Genomic DNA, 22,852 nt, shown 5'->3' on the forward strand with positions numbered 1-22,852 from the left:
TGATATCTTGTGTAGAGTTAAATATATAGTGTTTTTGATGATTGATTGAATAGATTAACGTCCTACGAACAGTTAAAGTGATTAAATGACGGTCTCCCTCCCGTGTATGCGGTGTGTTACGTGCTTGAATAACATGCGTGTTTTTGGGAGGCTGCAGTATGTTCTTGTGATAGTGTGTGTTGTGTCTCCTTGTGATAGTGTGTTTTGAGAGGCTGCAGTATGTTAATGTTGTGTCTCCTTGTGATAGTGTGTTTTGGGAGGCTGCAGTATGTTAATGTTGTGTCTCCTTGTTGTAGTGGACATTTTAAGTAGTCTTGTCCTAGTTGATAGTGCTATCCCGCTGAAGAGTCTGTGTCGCCTTATCAAACAATACTAATATAATGTCATGGATAACATTCATAAGACGTATGAAACCATATACTTATCAGTTATTTGACTATATATTATATTAACTGTAGAAGCCTGAGTTCATAAATCAATGAATCGTGTGAAGTACAAAAAATCCAATCCAATCATACCCAGAAATTAATTAACAAAAATATCCTGTAGAGCGTGGAGTACTTTTAGACAATTAATTTGGCCATAAATATTATACAGATTTCAATATGTTATAGATCATCTTTGTCCAGTGCATATTTCTGGACTGTAGAGAGTACTGAACGACATCGTTATGGCTCCTACATAATGAAATTACCCGTAAGGGATGTATATTGATATGAGTACTGGGACTTTTAATTAATTAATAATTCATCCACGACTTCTCAATTACAGTAATTCATACAACATAGTTATAATGAGTTAATATTATTTTGTTTTGTCATTACAGGAGGTCGCCCGCTTTCTCAACACCAAGCACGCGAGCCACTACAAAGTTTATGATCTTTGCAGTAAGTACACCCGTACTATATGATTTTAAAACGTTGTCTAAAGTGGCATTAACAAGACTGAACAAAACTGTTCGCGGCGTGAAACTTTACACTTATTTTGCTTTCAATGGCGTTGCCGTTTGTAATGTTAATTATGATTCCATGAGATAACGGCGTAAGAATTTCACGGAAAAAGAGTCCCAAAATGAATTTGGTATTTTGAAGAGATTTTCTTTTGTATATTGAATTAAAATCTTTAAATAGCCATGAAATTATTCACGCTTACAATATTACTGATGTGACCACTTTTGGTGCTATACCCTGGTATCCATGGTACCGTATCCATGATGAAGTATATGTAGATTTTGTTTGACAATCTATTCGTATTTCTGAATCAATCCATATTTAGGGAAATAAACCTCATTAATGTATCATTATTTGTATATTGCGCAAACTATGGTAGTCCTGACCTATCAATCAAAGACTGTTTTTTTTCAAAGATTTTTGCCAATACATGTCTCCTCTATTGCGCCCCCATGGAGACGCCAGTTGGTCCTTTATAATACACCAGACAGATTACGAGATTATCTATGGCTCAATGCTATTGATTTGCCCCTGTTGCCATTTTCCTCAAGACTGGTTTTGACAGATTAATTCTCGTAAATCGTTGCCATGGAAACTGTTATGTAAATTATGGTCATCAAAGCAATGCCATACATCTAGTGAAGGAATTTGTCAGTTTGGTGAATTTCATTTCACAGGTTGTATCATTCTGTCTACGTTTTCAACATAAAAGCGTAACTATACAAGCCTGTCCATGTTGGTTAATGCATAGCAATGACGGTTTGGATGAACCTCGTGTTGCGATTAGCATATAGCCAGGGTATATATGTTGCATAGATTTAGATCCCCGTCCCAATGCAGTATTATGTAAGAGTTTTTAAGTAATACTGAACACTAGATGTTTTATTTTAAACCTGTTAACAGTTTCACGATAACGGACCTCCTTAGAGTTATCGGTAATGTCGTTCCTCCATTACACCACTACGAACAGACGAAACCAAGCCTTCCCAACACTGGATGTTAAGGGTTTCATTTCCCCTCCTCGCTGTGCTATTTACTTACTGGGGAGTTATTTGTTAATTAAGTGAGAGATGGCAATGATTGGCAGGTTCTTGGCGAAGAAAAAAAAGTTTCGAAAGTAACAACAGTGGTCTTATCATTGTGGTGTAAATTCTGGCGTTTACCATCATAACATCCGTACAATATAATTAGGTATTTTCTTTGTTCTGTCTATTCTAATAATTACATTGGAAGTCTATATGTTCATTACTCAACTTCTCATTGCTTGATTAGAATGACCATCAGTGGTCAGTGTGTGGTTTAGTATGTTCTCACTTGGTCATTTCCTGAATAACGACTGGATTAATTTAATTCTTTTAGAAACTTTGCTTCCATTGTAGTTATCTATAGCTGCATTGTATGTCAGTGTAAACAAAAAAGATGTTTTACATACCCTTGCAGCATACTTCATGCGTTTGTGTTATTTTTGTGTTCTATGTCCCTGTAACCCTATTTTGAAATGTTACGGCCATGGTCAATTTAGGACGGTGCTGGTTTTGGAGAATTTATTATCCGGTAGGTATACATATGGATTCCCTGGTAAAATAAAAAAAGATCCGTATAGCAGCTCATAATTTCAACAATTTTTTAAAATATATTATCCATCGTTGTTATGATCCTTTTTCGTATGAGCTGCACTTGCAGACACGTAATGCACATGACTTTACACCTGCTGTGAGTGTGGAAGGAATGCAGTGCCTTGGTAACCCTCACACATTACACGTGGTTTTGATGATGGCGGCCACCAAGTGCAGACGTGCATATGGGACATAAAAGTATAATGTGTTTATAGAGAGGATATGTTCCTGATGTTGGACTATAAAATACGTCACTGTTCTTTGTCCAAGTAGCGTAGATACGAAACAATTATCATTGTCTAGGTATCAGTATCGCATTGTTCGCCAAACTATGTAGATATAAATAAATATTTATTTATTCAATTGATACAGAAAATACTTAGGAGCTGGCAACCTTTGGTTTCTGTCAGTCTGAAACAGATAATTTCTAAGATATAGACTTAACAAACATCAGGCGCAATTCTCTTGGGAATTTTCAAAAACCAATTCTTGACTGGAGGAAAAACTCCCCAATCGAGCTTTAGACAATTGATAAAGGGCCTTTTGTCATTTTTGTTGATAGAAACTAAGCCGATAAATAACATGCACATATTCCCCGAAAGGACGCACATCTAGCCCATGAACGGCGTAGGCTTTACAAGAGACATCTTTACAATTCATACCAAGTAGATTTGAGACGACAACGCTTCTTTCTTTTTGGCATTTTAATGTCAATTACTGACTGATAAAAAAATGATAATTTAATTTCACTTTTTATATGAAATACTTCGAAAATACGTTCGAAATACTTAAGTCAGAAAAAACTTCAGGAAACTGATCAAAAATGCATAATTGATGTTTGTATTGTTCTTCTGTAGCCGCCGTCATCGTCTCATTGAGAATTAAATTTGACCTAGATTTGACGCATGTTAGCGCTTACTCTTGCGGGTGAACTGGTCCGTACCCTCTGAACCATTTTGGGAGCTCAAGACCAATATGTCTTTAGGTTTTACCTGCTATTGCCAACTTGCTATTACTATTATTGTCATTAATCGTTTCATCGGTGACTGTTTATATAGAACGTCCTGGAATTAATGTAAATCATTTGACCATGAATTGAATGATATTTCATCCGTGTTTGAACTTCGACACGGCTTCAAATTTTGATATTTTCATTTAACACGTGATACAATTCTATACAGTAATATTATTTTAATCTTAATCTGTTTATCACAGGTGAGCGAAATTACCCGACTGAGCTTTTCCACGACAGGGTCGAGAGGGTTTACATTGACGACCACAACGTGCCCACGTTAGAGTAAGTGTTACCTCAGTGTTGTCGAGTACAGGATGACGTCTGTCACGCAATTGTGAAGCTAAGCTTTCGACAATATGTGTTATCTCGATATCGTCTACTATCGGATGGCGTTGTCATGGAACATTCTAATTCATGATGTTGTGTGATATCATGACGGGTATGGAAATTAGAAGTAGGAAACATATATCGTCAATATTGATTAAAAGAGGTTTAAAATGGTATGAGGTAGATTCTGCATGCAAAGAAGGATTTCTGAATGTTTTTTTCGGATAATGACGGTCTGATAAATTTACATCGTCATCAACGATAATATCTCAAAATGAAAGCCAGGGAAACATTTTGAGTCTGACGACTATGTATATATGAATATTTCCCAGTAAGTTTATCGTGACGGCGAAGACCCATTCTCACTATCAGTCTCCCATTCTCCAAACAAAGTAATGTCACGACGGCAGATCATCTGTCAACATATTTCACCGATAACGTGATATTAGGGACTCACCACGTAATCCATTTAAACATAATAGGTCAATGAAGATAGTAACGAGTAGGACAAGGCATGAAGTTTTATATTCCCAAGTAGTCATGTGGATGTATTGACATTGAAAACTCACATATATCGCGTCCGATTTAATTTCGCGTAATATACGGGTGAGAAAAGTTTGCTAAAATAAATTAATGCCATATACGTTGTTTCAATTGTATGTATAGAAAAACTTTAAATGTTGTAAACCGCGCAATAAAATGCCATTAGAAGTGGTTAGACATGAAAACCGAAAATAAGCTTCCCAAAAATTAATAACTTTCTAGAGAGTGTTGGTTGTTTGCTAGAAATATTCATGTATTCACGAGAAGATGTGTTTTGTGATATTTTCTAAATTCTTGAATTCACTTTTTTGCATCTCCCAGTTCTTAATTCATGGTATTCTTTCATCGGTTTGAATCTTGTTACTGGGTTACACCTTTAACAGTGATTGTATGCCTTAGTATCACTGACAATTACAGAAGTGCTTTATATTTTCTGTATCATCAACTAAGCGTATGAAAACTCCAATCTTCTTTCTAGTTTAATGTATATCCGTATAAATAGTATATTAATTAATCTTTTTTTACGTGCTGCTCTCGGTTTCGTTATAAAGGCGAAATCAACGAAATTACTTCCACCTACTCTTATTTTGACATTACACCTGTTTTGTAAATAACAAAAATAATCCATATCTAGATTATTTTGTTTGAATTAATATTTTATGTAATAACATCAGACATATGTTGCCTTGTATGAACGTACATTTAACTCACTGATAGGCCGAGAAGGGATGGGATATATATTGATATCAAGAACAATTAAACCTACTCCTAAGAATCAAATTAAAATTTTCCTTTTCCTGTTGATTTCCAGTTTTTCGTTAATCCTTCTTATTTACGAGATTGTCATCTGTCGTTAAGCCCTGTTTTGTGTGTCAGTCTTCAAGCCACCAATCGATACCAAATGTAAAATCACTAGGACGTATCTATTTCTTGATCACAATTTCTGAAAACCATCTGACTTCTCCCGGTATCCTACATTCAATGAGCCAATCGTGTTTATGTGAATACATGTTTTCTAAGTAGACAGGGACATAGCGAAGATCGGTATTGCCATTGTTTACGAGTCTGATCCACGTCTCACTCAGCTTTAGGACCATCAACTTGAGTAGATAATGCTTTATCACGTTGTTGTTATGTCGTGCTTCTGGCGCGAGAGAGTGACCTATATCAGCTAGTCAGACACCGTGACTTGTTGAAATATAACGCCATGACAAGAAAGACAATACCGGCATATCGATTAGCGCAAACGAATAGGCAGTCACACGCAAACACAGAACCCATATATTCCAATAAGAGGATTAATATGGCCTTGAAAATGAGGATGTATGCTAGCAAAATCAAACTAAAGAGCTAGCTCTTGTTTCAGTTTTATTATCTATCATTGATAAAGATATGAGGTGGCATATTCAGTGTAATGTTGAGGACCTAGGTTGGAAGAAAAAACATTGCTGTCTTGATTTAACAAGTGTTGTCATCCAAAGGCCCGAAGTCAATGAAGTTCTTTTGGGGTGATTTAAAACAGGGACTATGTTAAATAAATGCGTTTGAACAGTCTTGAAGTCAATATTAAAAAGAATACTTTCAAAATTGCTGTTGCAGAGGATTTTCCTTTAATTTCAGATTTATGTGAACTTTAAAATCTAAAACGGTTTTTTTCTGTAATCAAATGTTTTGCTTATACAAGTGCGTAAAGTAAATGCGAGATGATGAATAAAATATAAGAATGATACAAAAAACATGATTAAAAGATCCGATGGAATGCTTTGATATTTTAGAATGAATAAGCGTTAATGGAATATTTAAACTTTAAAGGAATATTTTGTACAATTCGTTATATTATAGAGACATGGTGAAATTTTGTGATGATGTGCGGGTGTTCCTGTCAGAAGACGATGCTAATGTGATCGCCGTCCATTGTAAAGGCGGAAAGGGAAGAACTGGAACTATGATCTGTACTTGGTTAGTCGACTGTGAAATGTTCGAGGAAGCCGAGGTGAGTCTCGTTATTTCGAAATTGTGTCAAACTACGCTCTTACCTTCTCTTCAAGACACGATAACTTACCAACGGTATTTAACTTGTTAACAATGCAGGTTTGTTTTCATGTAGTTGTTGACTGCTGTGTTCCATTTTATTAAATGGTTTAGTTCAATTATATTTAGATTAAAACACAATAAAGTCGAATGTGGTATAAGTACGTCCACTATATGTCAATATCGTTTTGGCAACCAATGAATACGTAATAACTTGACGTTGTTTTGAAAATTATAACAAATCATACAACTGTTTCTCTAAGAAAATCTGTTATTCTTATTCATGTAAGTAGTTTGCCTTACTATGCTTTCTCAGAAAAAAAATTAATCTGATCTCTCTATTGTCTAATAGAAAAGCCTTGATTACTTTGGCGGAAGGCGAACTGATCTGTCGGTGGGATCGACATTTCAGGGCGTAGAGACTCCTAGTCAGGTACGTATAAAACAAAAAAGGTTAGAGGTGAAAAAGGTCAGAGGTGATCCAAATGAAAAAAAAATATATATATTTACTGTTAAACAGACTACATGTATGACAATCATTTATTAAACCTGAAAAACACCACAAACTCTTCAATATAAACCGCTTGAGCATACAGTGTATTTGAATATAACGGTAATAACATTTGGATAACCTGCAATTATATATTGTGTGGATGTTGACTCGAATTCCTAAATGTTCATTTCCTAATTCTAGATAGGAATACCGCGGCTTTCCGTTCTTGCATCTTGTCAGTGCTTCAGTTTATTTAATTATCAGATGTTGACCGATAACGGAAAAGTTAGAATATAGCTAAGGAATTAACATAGCTAAGGAATTAACAGCTGTAAGGCAATTTATTGATAAATACTATCGGGAAGTTTTGTGGTCGTTTTTTATGTCATTTGCAGTTAGTTGTAGGTGTATGTATTTGCAAGTTGGTTAATTTTCTGGTGAACTCTGGTTGATACAAATGTTCATATATTAATTATAGTTGATAAATTATTTTTCTGATGAACTCCGATTGATACAAATTAGCTATTATTACTTAATTGTTTCGTTTAGAAAACTCTTTTTATTTGCCTTTTCCACGTGTGTTTTAGTACAGAGACAAAGTATAAAAGACATCACTTTTTCACTCAGTTTCTCATAAATACATTTATACTAGTATTTTCCGGTTAATATATTGTAATATTACTCATAGTTGATGATAAATTATGTTTTCTGATGAACTCTGATTGATACAAATTGTGGTGATATTTCTTAATGTTTTCCTATTAACAATCCTCGTTTGTATGATCAAGACTGGATGTAACTAATGGATGCCCGAATGTATTAAGCTGAAGTCGTTGTTAGATATTGGCAGATTCCACTCAGATCCAAACACCAGAACTGATTTCCAGTCTACACTTTTACATCGGATCACAGAGATTGATAATGACACCACGATATGTATTATTCAGAATTAGAGTTGTTAGTGGATGGGCGATGCTCTGTCAGAAATTATCATGAATTAACGGACCCCGTGAATTATTTAGGCCTAAACTAGCCTCCATGTTATTGATTCCTTAATTGTGCTGGCCACATAGGATACTTAAGTGTATGTTATTTACCAATACCAACTGTCCTGCTCATTTTGGAAAGACTTGTCAACTTAACAGGGATTGTGTGAAAGTCTTCATAGATTGGAATTATCATATTGAATGTCAGTGAAAATATATGCTTAAATGTGAGTTGTATACTATCGTTATCTTTTGGCAACATTTGCTCCTTTATGTCTACTGCCAGAGGTTGGACTATCACTGCAAATTGTAGAAGCTTCCAGTTTTCTCATCCCAGAAAAGAATTTCAAATTTATTTCTGTAGGTTGCGTTAAGTGTAAATTGTCCTTGTCTATACATGGCGTCAAGGTCAATGACAATTTTGGACGATTGCATTTCCGAGTCAACATACTGCTCATTTTATGACTCAGAGGTTCTTTCTTTTCCTTTTCAACATGTATTGTTCATGTTATTTTAGATTTTATCTGATGATGTGTACATTCCGACTGCATTTGTTTTTACATGTCTTAAATTATCGCATTAGTTTGATATCCAGCTTTACGAAATATCGTAATGAAAGTGAGCCGAATTTATATTGATAAATAGGATCCAGGGGCGAATGCTTTTATATTTGATATTAAAGATTGCAGTCAAAATATTAATTCAAATATACGTACATAATTTGGAAGCCTTAATAAATTCCATTGATATGCCTAATTTTGTATTAAACAATCATCGGTAATGCCAAAAAAAAAAAAAAAAAAACCAAACAACTTACCAATTAAATATCTTTAGTTTCATTTGTACCCTTGTTTTGATAGTTTTTTAAAACTACATTGGTATTAAATTGACGTCACATAAACAATTGTTTACATTGTATGGATTTTTGGTTAGTAAAATGTGTAACAGGTTGTATTTAACAGTTCATTCAATGTTCCGGGAGAACATCAACAGGCCGTCATGACAAACAGTCATTATAGTAGATATTAGATTAAAATATCACAGTAACTAGTTAGTTACTCAATTAAACTAAGACCGTGCACTGTCTTGCTTGCATTTATGTAAAATACTGATGGAAATTGAGATTTATTCATTTCTAAAGGAATATTAATGATCCGCGATATTCCTGGCAATACATTGTTACAATTCTTGGACGATTCCGCAGTAAACATTGGTGTCTGTTTTATATCATAGCTGTATAATTGTGTTTAATTCCAGTATCCATATTATACTTGGTAAGTTTTCACTATAACTTCATTGTATATAACTTTGTTTAATGTTAGATGCTATTCAAACAATAATTTCCGTTCAACCTTTTTAGTATATTAAGTCCAAATTTTGGTCAAATATTATACTCATATAGGATAAACATGTCAAATAATTGGGATTACAAATGCTATTTAAACAAACCGTCTCACAAACTATGGTCTTCCCTCGGGTTTCATAAGTAAATATGTTTTTTTCCGTTCTTTCCATTAACAATGCTATGTAGTTAGGTATTTAAGCATGGAAATATTAATTTTAACAGTATTTAGTATAAATATCTTGTTCCCCTTCAATTAATTTCACGTTTTCAGGATGTTTTATTACTGTATATCATTTAGTATAACCCATTTCTTAAAATGGTTGACCTATTTATATTTCTACAGAGTCGTTTTGTCGGATACTACGAAAAAGTGAAGAAAGAATACAATGGCGAGATTCCAGCCGTCGTCAAATTAAGAATATCTACCGTAACGATCACTGGTATCAAAAGTAAGTCTATAATATATAACTTTAAATTCCCTTTATAATGAGTACGGTTTTATAAAACCAACGATCGAGAAAATTATGATTTACTACTATGAAATCACCGGGGATTTTATCTGACGTATTTTGCCACATGTAGGATTCGCCATACGGTGAATCTTTCAGATAGCAACACTTTTGGGAAAAAATTATACCGTCAAACCTGTCTATAAAGGTCGGCAAAGCAACATAGAAAAAATGACATTGACGGAGAGGTGTCTTTTATACAGAGGTTGATCATGTAGTTAACTATACCAAATAGAGTTGATGAGTCTGTATAAACTGGTGTCATTTAGACAGGTTTCCTTTATAGTGGGTGTATACGGAATGCAAGGAGGTTATTAATTACTATCTAGAAATGGACAATTAGCTCTCGGGAGATTTAATGTTTTACGTTTATTATTCAATTTAGTCATGAGCTGTTCTTGTTTGTCACACAGATAATAGATGTAGGATATAAGTGAAATCTCAATCCATTACTTGTCCAAGGCACGAATCTTTAATGTAATCAGTATTCATAGCGCCAATTCCCATACAAAAAAAAAGGAAATCTTTCCTGACATCCGGTATTAGCGTTTACGTCGTCTGATAATGTCTGCCTTTTTAAGATAATGTAACGTTTTAGGCAGACACATGAGGTCAGCACGTGGATTGATAAGGATGTGAACAACTTGACATCCTGGTCACTTAAAAGCGATTTACAAGCGCGTTACGTGAATGATTTGATAAATCACATTTTAGGCTTCGATAAGAGTAATTAGGACACAGTGGTCCAAGCAAGGGCAGATTCGTCATACTCAGCGTCTGTGAGGGAAATGTGAATTAACTTTTCGAACCCGACACTGGAACTGTCAGTCGCGATGATAGGATCGCACTTTCGCCGACAAAATCTTCTATCGGGCGTTTGGGAGTCTGCATCAATAAGCGCACGGTCGCCTATCAATCGATCACAACGCTTTGTATGTGTGAGCTATATAGGCAGTAACGAAATCACATAACACTTCATTCTATACATACGTGACCTCTGTTTAATTAATGCACTTTATAAAATGTTTCTATGGCAACCTATTTCTGTTGTAAGTGGATTCCTTAATTTGGTTGTTGTCTAGAAATGCCTGTCATAAAATGCCTTAAATCAACACTGCTGTTAAAGACTGATTTACTTTGGTGATGTCAAATGTCAAAAAGACTTTTTTTAATTATTAAATGCGTTTCAAGAAAACCTAAATGATTCCGTTTAGTCTTTTAAAAAAAATCTTTATTTCCATTTTATCAAGGGAAAACACCATTGCGACTTCCTGTTGTCAATATTACTAATAACTGAAATAAAACGATTTTTGAAAAGTATGAGACTGATTTTGTTCTATTGTTAACTTCCAGAAGGTAACGTTACATGTGCTTCACTCTCCTCCAGGTGTTTGGATGTCCCTATTTGATGAGCATTAACTGTCATCATTGTTTTTGTATGCTTTCCCTGTTTCAGCTGTCGGCAAAGGCGATGGGTCGGACCTGACTATGACAATATTTAACGGTCGGGATATAGCATTCAATTGTAACTTTGGCAAGGGAGAAAACTGCGAGGTAAGGATTGTGAAATTCCAAGCGTAAACGAATCCTTTCACAATATTTGTCTAATACTTTAAAATTCCAAGTATTTATCGACAAAAAGATGTTAAAATGGCATTAGGATTAGACATCAGGCATAGCCTATCTCAGTCTTCTCCTGATTCATTTGCCTTATTGTGTTTCAAATCCTGTCGAAGTTATATATTAATTATGCAAGTTAGAAAAAAAATCTGTAGACAAAGATACTTCAAAAGTCTTCTGTCATGATTTGGTCCGGTTGGATTGCCTATTTTAATTATTATTGTAGTTTTGAAATTCTTCTATTCGAATTATTTAGATAATGAAATACACTAATGGTAATAAGTAAAATAAAAACAAGCGTAAGACACTAAGGTAAATATATCACTTTTTGATGACTAAAGGTAAACTCCTTTCTGAGACATTTAGGTACATATATCACCTTTTGATGACTAAAGGTAAACTCCTTTCTGAGACATTTAGGTACATATATCACTTTTTGATGACTAAAGGTAAACTCCTTTCTGAGACATTTTAGGTACATATATCACCTTTTGATGACTAAAGGTAAACTCCTTTCTGAGACATTTAGGTACTATATCACTTTTTGATGACTAAAGGTAAACTCCTTTCTGAGACATTTAGGTACTTATATCACCTTTTGATGACTAAATATAAACTACTTTCTGAGACATTTAGGTACTATATCACTTTTTGATGACTAAATGTAAACTCCTTTCTGAGACATTTAGGTACTATGTCACTTTTTGATGACTAAAGGTAAACTCCTTTCTGAGACATTTAGGTACTATATCACTTTTTGATGACTAAATGTAAACTCCTTTCTGAGACATTTAGGTACTTATATCACCTTTTGATGACTAAATGTAAACTCCTTTCTGAGACATTTAGGTACTATATCACTTTTTGATGACTAAAGGTAAACTCCTTTCTGAGACATTTAGGTACTTATATCACCTTTTGATGACTAAAGGTAAACTCCTTTCTGAGACATTTAAGTACATATATAACTTTTTGATGACTAAAGGTAAACTCCTTTCTGAAGTGGGTTAACCATATCAGTATCAGGGGTGTAAAAAAATTTTCAAAGTCACTTGCCCCGGGCAAGTAGAGCCCAATAATTCACTTGCCCGAAATTAAATTCTACTTGCCCCAAAAAAACACCATTTTTTATCGCAGTCTACAGTGTAACTAGAAAATAAAAAAATAAAAACTTCAGAATTATCTCATAATCATTTCTAATTCTATTATAAGAAAAATAAAAATTAACAAAGCAATTAATTTGAAGCATTTTTTGCATTTTTAATTTTCTTTTTTGTTTCTCTATCACTTTTATTTTTTAAATTCCTGAATTCCGGAAACCGGATTCCGGCTCCATTATTAGTACCCAAGTGCAGCTTCCTACCTTGAACAGAGATCGTTTTTACAGAGAAAAACTTCTTTCTTATGGCTAAAAATAATGGTTAGACAACTAATAATGTAAGTGAGCTCTAATGAGCATTTGTATATAACTTAAAAGCAGTTAATTATTGGATTTATCAGCTTGAATGTCTGAAAAACGTCTCTGAACTGAAGGTGCACCTAGCGACCCAGTTATGCCCATTTCGATTTTTTGTTTATTTTTGTGAAATAAAAATTGGTTTCTAATCCTAAAATAAATTATTTATTTTTAGTAATATTTAGGCAGGTTTGTTTCCTCAGGTATTTAGTTATAAGTCTCATATAGCATGAAACTTAGTGCACCAGAAAAATTATGTCCAGAAATTCACTGAGCTGTCACTTGCCCAGGGCAAGTGAACCAACTTTTTCTACTTGCCCGAACTCAAAAACTGGTTGCCCCGGGCGTCGGGCAAGTGGATTTTTACACCCCTGCATATACAATGTTGTGTGTCGTAAATGTAAAATCATTTCCTTCAAAAATTATATCTGTAATGATTATCTATTATAATATAGCGTACACATGACAAGGACAACAACAGGGTAGAGATGAAGTTGTTTAACTGTCCCATACTGCTACAGGACACCAAAGTCAGGTTTACGTGCTCAACGGTAAGTCACGTGCTCGTGTCTTATGGTGAGGCATCCTCGATACTGCAGGGGATACTATTACTGGCGTTATATTCCCCTATATATGGACTCTCATAGTAAAACTGGAGAACAGAACAGGTTATTTAGATTCCTTTGATGTGCATGAGCATGTATAGTGTACACTGTGGTGGAGTGTGTGGCTTTGAAGTTGGGCGTCGCTCCTTCTGTAGTTTTCAAAGGAAGTCTTTGAAGGCCTATGATTGGTCAGATTTTTTTCCTCTTGAACTGCCTTCTGTTTTACTATGAGATAGTCCAGGAATGGATATAACGACAGTTACAGTAACCCATGGAGTATCGAGGATGCCTCGCAATAAACACTGTATTCATTACTTACGTGTCGAAACTGATATTTCCTGGTCTGTTGTGTCGACCAACGCGTTTCCCTGTCTATTGTGTAGACAATGACAATATTAATTCATTGTCTAGTGTATCGACAATGATGTCTTAATATATATCAATAAAAGATTGACGTGCTTCAAATAAAAACACGAGAAAATCTATTAAAATCAATCCTTATCGTTCAGCCCACTATAGCTTATCCCTTCAAAATTACTTAAAAAAGTTCATTTTTACTCATTTTTTACCTCATCTGGTCCGAAGGACCGAGGTGAGCTTATGGGATACCGCAGCGTTCAGCGTCCGTCGTCCGGCGTCCGGCGTCCGGCGTCCGTCAACAATCGACTTCTTCTCCATAACCGCTGGTCGGATTTCAACAAAATTTGACTGGTAGCATCCTTATGGGCTACTAACTGAAAATTGTACAAATGATGGGGCTGACCCCCCAGGGGCCTGAGGGGCGGGGCCACAAGGGGTCAATTTGGCTATTTCCATATAAACGACTTCTTCTCTGAAACCAAGCATGGGATAGCACCCATAATGCAATGGTAGCATCCTTATAGGGTGGGTATTCAAAATTGTACAAATGATGGGGCTGACCCCCCGGGGGCCTGAGGGGCGGGGTCAAATGGGGTCAATTTGGCTATTTCCATATAAACGACTTCTTCTCTGAAACTATGCATGAGATAGCACTCAGAATGCAATGGTAGTATAATTATAGGGTGGGGATTCAAAATTGTACAAATGATGGGGCTGACCCCCGGGGGCCTGAGGGGCGGGGTCAAAAGGGGTCAATTCGGCTATTTCCATATAAACGACTTCTTCTCTGAAACCAATCATGGGATAGCACCCATAATGCTGTGGTAGCATCCTTATAGAGTGGGGATTCAAAATTGTACAAATGATGGGGCTGATCCCCCGGGGGCCTGAGGGGCGGGTTCAAAAGGGGTCAATTTGGCTATTTCCATATAAACGACTTCTTCTCTGAAACTATGCATGGGATAGCACCCATAATGCAATGGTAGCATCCTTATAGGGTAGGGATTCAAAATTGTGCAAATGATAGGACTGACCCCCGGGGGCCTGAGGGTCAAAAGGGGTCAATTGGGCTATTTCCATATAAATGACACTCTCTTCAACTAAGCATGGTATAGCACCCATAATGCAATGGTAGCATCCTTATATGGTGGGGATTCCAAATTGTGCTAATGATAGGGCTGCCCCCCGGGGCCTGAGGGGCGGTGTCAAAAATGGTCAATTTCCATATAAATGACATTTTCTCTGCAACTCTGCAATGGTGACATCCTTATAGGATTTGGATTCAAAAGTTTGCAAATGATGAGGCTGAACCCCCCCCCCCCCCCCCGGGGGGCCTGAAGGATGGGTCAAAAGGGGTCAATTTAGCTATTTCTATATAAACGACTTCTTCTCTGCAACTAAACATGGAAGAGCACTCATAATGCAATGGTAAGCATCCTTATAGGGTTGGGATTTGAAATTGTACAAATGATAGGGCTGACCCCCGGGGCCTTAGACGGCAATAGATGCGAGGTCAAAAGGTCAATTAGGCTACTATTTTCATATAAATTACTTTTTCTCTGAACCTTTGTATTGGATAGCATATTTGTATGGATTCAAAATTAAACTTTGGGAGTCAATTTTGCTTATTTTTCTAATTGTCAGAGTCTTGTGATAATTACTAAAAAAAAACCAGGTGAGCGATACAGGCCCTCTGGGCCTCTTGTTTCTTTGAAATCATTACGCTGTTATACCAGCTAATCAGAGGTGACGTTACAAATGGCAACACTAATCTTCGTTTAAGGGCTTATAAAATAAGTTTTTAGGCCGTTTGAAAGTGTTTATTACAAGTAAAATTGTATTTTTGTTTAGTGTTTCGACAATGACGTAGTTTTTTTTATAATATATCAATTATAAATAAATGCGCTTTACCTCTGTGATTGTCGAGAAATCGTATAAAACAATTGTGAGCCATTAAATGAGATATATCTTTGTCTTCCAGGTAACTGTACCCAAAGGATACGACAACTGCGCTTTTTATTTCTGGTTCCATACAGCATTCATCCATAACAACAGGTACGTACATTTAAAAAATTGTATACGTTTCTAAATAAATGAAGTTCATAATTCAAGTATTCTCCATTCAATAAAATTAGAAAACTGTAGCAGTAAAATTATTTTTTATCCTACAGAATTGTAAGATAACCTTAACAGTTTTGAAACAAATACTTATTTTTTAATTAAATCTGTCAGGATTTCTGATACCAGGTCATTCTGTTTAAGAGTTTTTTTGATATAATACTCATTTAAAGTCGGCATGTTTTATTTGATGTTTTCGCCATCTACATAGGTTGCTTATACCACGCAACGAACTTGACAACCCACACAAGACAAAAGTCCACAAGATATTCACAGAAGAGTTTTCAGTGATGCTTAGCTTTGAGGATGTCACGTGATATTCCAAGGGTTCAAAGTTCATCCATCGTGGTAGAATACCACAACAGACAATAGGAATGGATCTAAACAGTTTGGCGACAAGTCTCTACTTAATGACCACTGACCAAGGCAACTAACCACTGGTTACTGACGCTGACCATGGGACAAAGTGTATAAGGTTCAAATGGTCATGGGCCATAATACTGACCACAGGCGAGAACTAAGATTATGAGTTAACACATTTTAATTTGTTTTTAATGTTTGTTGTTGAAGTTTGTCCGATTTACATATTTTCTATTTTAATGGATTTATACTAGACCCATTCCGAAATAACCAAACAGTCCTGAGTTGTGTGTTTACTATGATTCCCGTTTTTAAATGTGTACATTCATAACTTTTGTGGCGATCAATTTTTATTTGGTAGGAAAAAGCTTATAACCGAGTTTATTGATTTTATTGAATGCACATTCGACCGATATCATTCATTTACGGTGCCCATCTTGGTAACATTTAACATATTATGCTGAATTCAAGGATTCATCTTATTCGAACAACTTCATTCAATGTGAGTTGTCAGGGATCTGGACTCAGGATCGTGAAACAGACTTAAGTCCAAAACTGTCTTTATTAAAGATGACATAACAAAAAGTTACACCATTTATGATTGGTCAAAACTTAGGTCTAAGACTCTCACGATCCTAGGGCCAGGGCAAAGTGTTTGTAAGGTTGTGCATTCTCATACATAATATTGTATCTGCTATAATTTTAAGATATTAGGAATACATTGTTTTAATGAGCGGCTCATGGAAGGTGCAAACATGCTTCATACATTATGCTTTCATAAAATTTAATCTAAATGTTGAAGAAACAATGTATAAATTATAAACCTGGTGCAGATTATTGTTTCTTTTACCGACATAAGTTGAAATAGATCTCTTTGTAATAATGTTTCCATTAATATTTGTGAATAGTAATGTTTTGATTGGAGCTTTATTGATTTTGGTAATATATTTTTATAATTTTTCCAGGACGAAAAATAGCCTACATTTAACAAATTATTCAGTGTAAAAAAATGCTAAATCAATTATTTGCATTTTACTATAATGCTGTTTTTCATGGTTGAATGACAACATGCCTTATCCATAATTTTACCTCTAACTTTGTGACGTCAATCTCTATATGTCTGTATATGATATGGATGATATCTTACTTTTTGCATTTGAATATAACCAGGTGTTATAGTTACCACCTTGTGGAAGTTATCTCTGAACTTTTAATTTCCACTTCGTTAAGGCTAATATTACAGCCTAAAAAACCCTGGTATTTTTTTCATTTGCTACAAATTGTATGATTTTTTTGTATTTTTGTATGAAGTATAAATAAATCAAATAGAAATAATATACTTCCTACTTCTCACTAATAACATTGACCAACTTGAGATTATATTTGTTTATATTATTGTCCTTGATCGAAATTGATAGCCAACATTCAATCATCAGCCCTTAATGTATAAGTCTCTAGTGAGACTTGTTATGAAATACCTTTAAATTGTAATATCATACAAGATCGGCCAAAAAATCAATAGAAGGTTGATACGTTTTCTTAGTTCCGGATACATTTTTACCGCATCCTTTTCAAATAGACGGAATCTAGTATCAGGTTTCACTTAAGGTATGATAATATTTACCGTCGGGAAGAACAATGGAAAAAATGAATAAAAAATAATTGCTTTAGAGTATATTTTAGTTTGCCTTAGTAACATACTGTTAACAGCTTACGCTTGTCAGAAATGGTTTGCGGAACAAACATAAACATACGCGAAATATTTGATATACATTTACAGTATCTATTTTAACATCTAGTCATATATATTGCTATCATAGAAGTAGACTGACTTTGTAAACATTATAATGAAATAGAAAGGTTTGTATTATAGAACTTATCAAATATTTTAAAGTGAATAGTCGGGCAAAGAAAAACAGTCTAAATGCGTTCATTGGCCTTCCAAAAGTTCTCACAATACTTTAAATTAATTTCTTCGCACGCAGACAGATTTTGACGAGAGATTTTATTTTTTCCATTTCATAAGAAATTATACTGGATACATTCACACCATTTTTACCGACTTTAGCCATCCTTGCCCGACTGTTCACTTTAACGACTATTACATAAACCTAAACTATATATGAATTATTTCTATTCAAAATATATGAATAACTGCTTTTATGTAATTTGGATTATTTATGGATATTGCAATTTCATATGTTTAAATTTGGTTACGTCCATGTATTCGATTTGACATTTTGACTGATTTAAGGTGTCGGGGGTTTTGTAGAGGATAAAAGATCATAGTTCTGCTCCCAGATCCCATATGCCGTTTTGTAACACATACATCAAACTACAATACCTGATATTCAGATGAAACGTTTTGAAGGTAGGAAGTCAGTTATGTCCCTTTGCTTACAAATCACATTTTCGGTTGTGTAGTTCATTATATTGTCGCTCAGGTAAGGCTCGGTATTCACAAGTGTTTTATTTGGTTATTCCGATTTCTCAACCGGTTCGGTATTCGGAATTGAGAGGAATCGTATTGGGAAGTTTCAATTACTTTTAATAAGAAGAATTAATTCCGTACATTTCATCTGGGTTTGGCTTCAAGAGGTTATCGGTTATGAGAAGGATTGGCTTTGGGAAGTTACATTGCATTTATCGATGGTAGATTTGTAATACATACATGTATTTGTGAAATTTTTGGTTTTCCATTCCTATTTGATTAACAACAGAACTTAATAGAAAATATTTAAAATATGACAACTAAAATAAGTATTATGTATCTTAAAACAGTACCACTCCATTTAAGTTACCATCATAATTTTATCATTTCATTATATTTTAGTTGTTTACAATTTTTACATTTTTAAATATTTGAGATATTAAAATTGGTTTATACTAAATTGTGTTCGTGTCCTGTTTTTGGAATATTCTACGAATTTGCACAAAGCTCAACTGTAGCCTACATTGATCTGAAGATGAAATAGAGTATGGTGTAAAAATGACATATTCCGTCTTTGCATATTACAGTGTTAACGCCCCGGCGGGTAGGTATCCATCATGGCGTCTTATTGTGTGAGCGCAATTTACGTCGTTTTTGCCGAAGAGTGTGACGTTACACATGCGAACACGACGTACCGATCAAAATCTACCCGCAAAGGCAGATAACTCTGTAATATGCAAATAAAGAATTGTGTAACACGAACAGTGAATCATTCTCCTTAATTAAACAACCGCATTGTTATACTAATCGTATAATGTGCTACTGCGAATTACGTTTTTCGCGTCTTTACATATTCAACGTGCCTTCGCGAATGTATGAATTCACAAACATTCCTGATATTCGTGCATTAGTGCATTAATATATACGTTTCATAGAATAATTCGCGAAAATTTGAATTCACGTTCAGACTCTCGCGAAATTACTCAAAAGTCTCGTTTTTATCTCACGACAAGGAAATGGTTAACAGTGAAAGAACAGTTCAACAAAAAATCTGCATACTTTCAACATGATAGAGGATGTAGATAATTATTGTAGATTTTTTCTCAAGGGATTAAATTCAGTTTGATAATATTGAAGTAGAACGCAATTAAGAACTTAAATTTTGAATTAAGTGAATGAATCGGAAGTATCTCCCGATATCTTTTTTTACCTTAGACCAGACTGCTTTATGAATTTCATTGCTCCTCCTAAACTGTTATATTACCCAGCATAGGTATCAAAGTTAGAAATTATTATAAGTCAGTTATATATCAGTATTAAAATATTTTATTATACATTTAAATATATGTTTGTAATATGTTTTACACAAATTCAATGGAAGAAAAGTAATGTAAAGTGAAGGAAGTTCACAACAATAACAACATGTAATAAGGTGGTATAAAAACATACCGGTGCATAGATTAAGGGGAGCTAACCGTGAGCGTGTTATCAAAAGATACATACAAAAAATGCATACAGTCACATTCATATACTGTTTTAGTACAAATTAATTTGTATATGTAAATATAAAAATGAAATGATAAATAAATAAGGAAATTCTACGATAGAATAACAAACAGTAATCATTTTCTTAAATGTGCAAGAATAATTCATTTGTCGGGTCAAAATAATACTAGTTTGTATTTCAGTTATTAAAAAAATACTTTACACTTAATCATCCAACAGTTAAAAAATATATAGATGATTTATTACATCACGAAGTAAGTCCTTTGAACTTCATATTGAAGAATAGCTTATTTTTTTACATGCGCCAAGTGTAAAGTAATTTACTTTTTTTATTAGTTGGTCTTAAATGGACTTACCTATACTTAGTCAATTCCTATTATTATCCAAGATATAAAAATTTTTAAATTTGACAAAAGGTACATAAAATTAATAAAACGTACAATACCACATCATTGATTTTAAAAGACCACGCATTTAATTCTTAAAAATTAAAAAAAAAATAGATGTTTTAAGATGTCACCCATTTCGATTGTCAGTCACAAGACAAGCTTAAAAATTATCAATCGTAATTAGATATGGCACATTCGATAGCCAAAGTATAAAGATATAAGCAGGCTTCAAAATATCTTTCTGGATTTAAAATAAACGTTGGGACTTCTTGGTTTGCATTGTCTTTGTTCAGGAAAACACCGCAACATCAATGCTAACATAAAACTCGAGCTTTGGTTCATTGTTCTATATCTAAATATCTAAATAAAAATGGCACTTGTTTTCATATAAATATTTTTGTTCCTTTATGTTGGCAATCTTGAACCCTTCCGCCGGTAATTTTGATTATCTCATCAGCCTTGTCCAAACATTTAAGATTTACAACGTTGGCTTAATGCTCTATCGTGTCAAATTTACAAATCCATTTGAATTGTTCGTTCTAAACATTATCCAAGAAAAATCTTATCAAATTGTAATAACATCAATAGTTTGCTGTTTTTAAAAACGTTGACAGAAAGAAAAGTAGCCTAGTGAAAACAAAAGGACAGACGGACAGACAGACGGACGGAATGATTGGTATTTTGAAAAACTAGATACAGAATAAATAATTGAAGATACATTATAACAAAAAAAACTATTTTTTATCATTCATTCACTACTGCATGAATGTTCTGAGCGGGATAATATACACATAGTATCTTTCTTCAGGTATTTTTCGTCATAAAAACCTATCAGATAAAGATGCTTATTGAACACAGTCCTGAGTTAAGGTAAGGTCGCGGAATGATCACAGAGTGAAGACATCGACAAGTTAAGTAGAAAAAAACACGTCACAACATTAAGACAAATAGAAAATTAATAACAATCTTGTGTACCAAATAGTCTGTACTAATCACACTGTTAACACCTCGTTATGGCATTAATTCAAATGGAAATTTTATCCACGCTAGGCTTTTATCCTCGACTGTTATATGTTCCGTACAGTCATTTGTACGGACTCTGTTTTCGAGAGTTGTCGACCTTGATTACAATGACTGACGCATACTCACAACCAAACAAGCAGTTCTTTTTCCCATCAGGAATACCTTTTATTTTGTTTGTAAACGAAGTGCTGTCAGCACTGTGATCCGTTCACAGTTATGCATGTGTTTCTGCTCTGTTCCATCAGGAATACTCAGTTTCGATTTCCAGTTCGCAATGCTTTCACTAATCTCATTCAAACACTGCTACATTTCACAACCCATGAGGCAAAGCTCCTATACACGTGATCGTATCAGTAGAATCATCTACAAACCGAGTGTAAATGACCGACGCTTAGTCTACGAGGACCTTCTATGGGCTCTTTGTCAAAGAACTTTTGTGTCAAGATAACTATAATGTCCATCATTCGTGGACGTCATTATCGATTTCTGGAGAAGGCGCCTCTTCAAACAGCAGTTCAACACTAAACGTTTCTCGATACGTTCTGTGAGCTCTCCTCTTGTGGGGGTTGTCGATAAAATCCCGGGGCAAGTATAACCTGCAGATAGAAATAGTATAAACGTATCCTTTACCAGTTCCGACATATTTACAATGCATATTGCCAAAATCATTCCTCGAGTTATGCTTTATATTGGTGTGGATATGCGAGATCTTATCTCCCAACATAGATACATTGTAGGAAATCCACGTAAAACTCGGGAATATTCAGACCTTAAATCGCAAAGTATTATAAAAAACTAAAAAAATTGCGCTTTGAAACATAAATCCATATTTTAGTACAATTTTATTAACGGCTAGCATTTAGTGTTAAGAACATAGTGGAATTCGTCATTTCATGAATACATTTATCATTATAAGTCTAAAATAGGTTTTCCTCGGAGACGTTTAAATTAAGATAAAATAATTTTTGCTATTCTTACCTATTGTTTGTAATGAATGATGTATGAAACCAAAAGTAGAATGCACAATTATCATATACCCGAGGAACCTTTTTCTGAAAAGAAAAAATAGGTTATCGAATAGCATTAAAATTACAAATTATATATATATAAATACGTATTCCCAATTCTAGACAAAAAGCAGAACTATTAATAAAAAGACAAAGAGAGAA

At 34.4% G+C, this 22,852-nt stretch overlaps 2 protein-coding genes across 4 annotated transcripts in view; one reads left to right on the plus strand and one right to left on the minus strand.

Annotated features, from left to right (window-relative positions):
- Positions 1 to 18,285, plus strand: part of LOC138327626 (phosphatidylinositol 3,4,5-trisphosphate 3-phosphatase TPTE2-like) — a 32,927-nt gene extending 14,642 nt beyond the window's left edge. For both annotated transcript variants that reach the window (XM_069273886.1, XM_069273885.1), the window contains exons 7-15: positions 827 to 887; positions 3,782 to 3,863; positions 6,294 to 6,444; positions 6,835 to 6,915; positions 9,650 to 9,755; positions 11,272 to 11,369; positions 13,347 to 13,442; positions 15,838 to 15,911; positions 16,186 to 18,285. In XM_069273886.1, the coding sequence (XP_069129987.1) occupies positions 827 to 887; positions 3,782 to 3,863; positions 6,294 to 6,444; positions 6,835 to 6,915; positions 9,650 to 9,755; positions 11,272 to 11,369; positions 13,347 to 13,442; positions 15,838 to 15,911; positions 16,186 to 16,291 (855 nt within the window). In that variant the 3' untranslated portion in view covers positions 16,292 to 18,285. The remainder of the gene's footprint in view (positions 1 to 826; positions 888 to 3,781; positions 3,864 to 6,293; positions 6,445 to 6,834; positions 6,916 to 9,649; positions 9,756 to 11,271; positions 11,370 to 13,346; positions 13,443 to 15,837; positions 15,912 to 16,185) is intronic.
- Positions 18,286 to 20,089: 1,804 nt separating this feature from the next.
- Positions 20,090 to 22,852, minus strand: part of LOC138327627 (phosphatidylinositol 3,4,5-trisphosphate 3-phosphatase TPTE2-like) — a 31,229-nt gene continuing 28,466 nt past the window's right edge. The window contains exons 15-16 of one of the 2 annotated variants that reach the window (XM_069273888.1): positions 22,662 to 22,735; positions 20,090 to 22,279 (exon numbers count right to left, since the gene is read on the minus strand). In XM_069273888.1, coding sequence (XP_069129989.1) covers positions 22,144 to 22,279; positions 22,662 to 22,735 — 210 coding nt within the window. In that variant the 3' untranslated portion in view covers positions 20,090 to 22,143. The remainder of the gene's footprint in view (positions 22,280 to 22,661; positions 22,736 to 22,852) is intronic. The other variant, XM_069273889.1, reaches the window with a different exon arrangement.

This window comes from Argopecten irradians, chromosome 7 (genome assembly GCF_041381155.1).
Source record: "Argopecten irradians isolate NY chromosome 7, Ai_NY, whole genome shotgun sequence".
NCBI classification, from domain to species: Eukaryota; Metazoa; Mollusca; class Bivalvia; order Pectinida; family Pectinidae; genus Argopecten; species Argopecten irradians.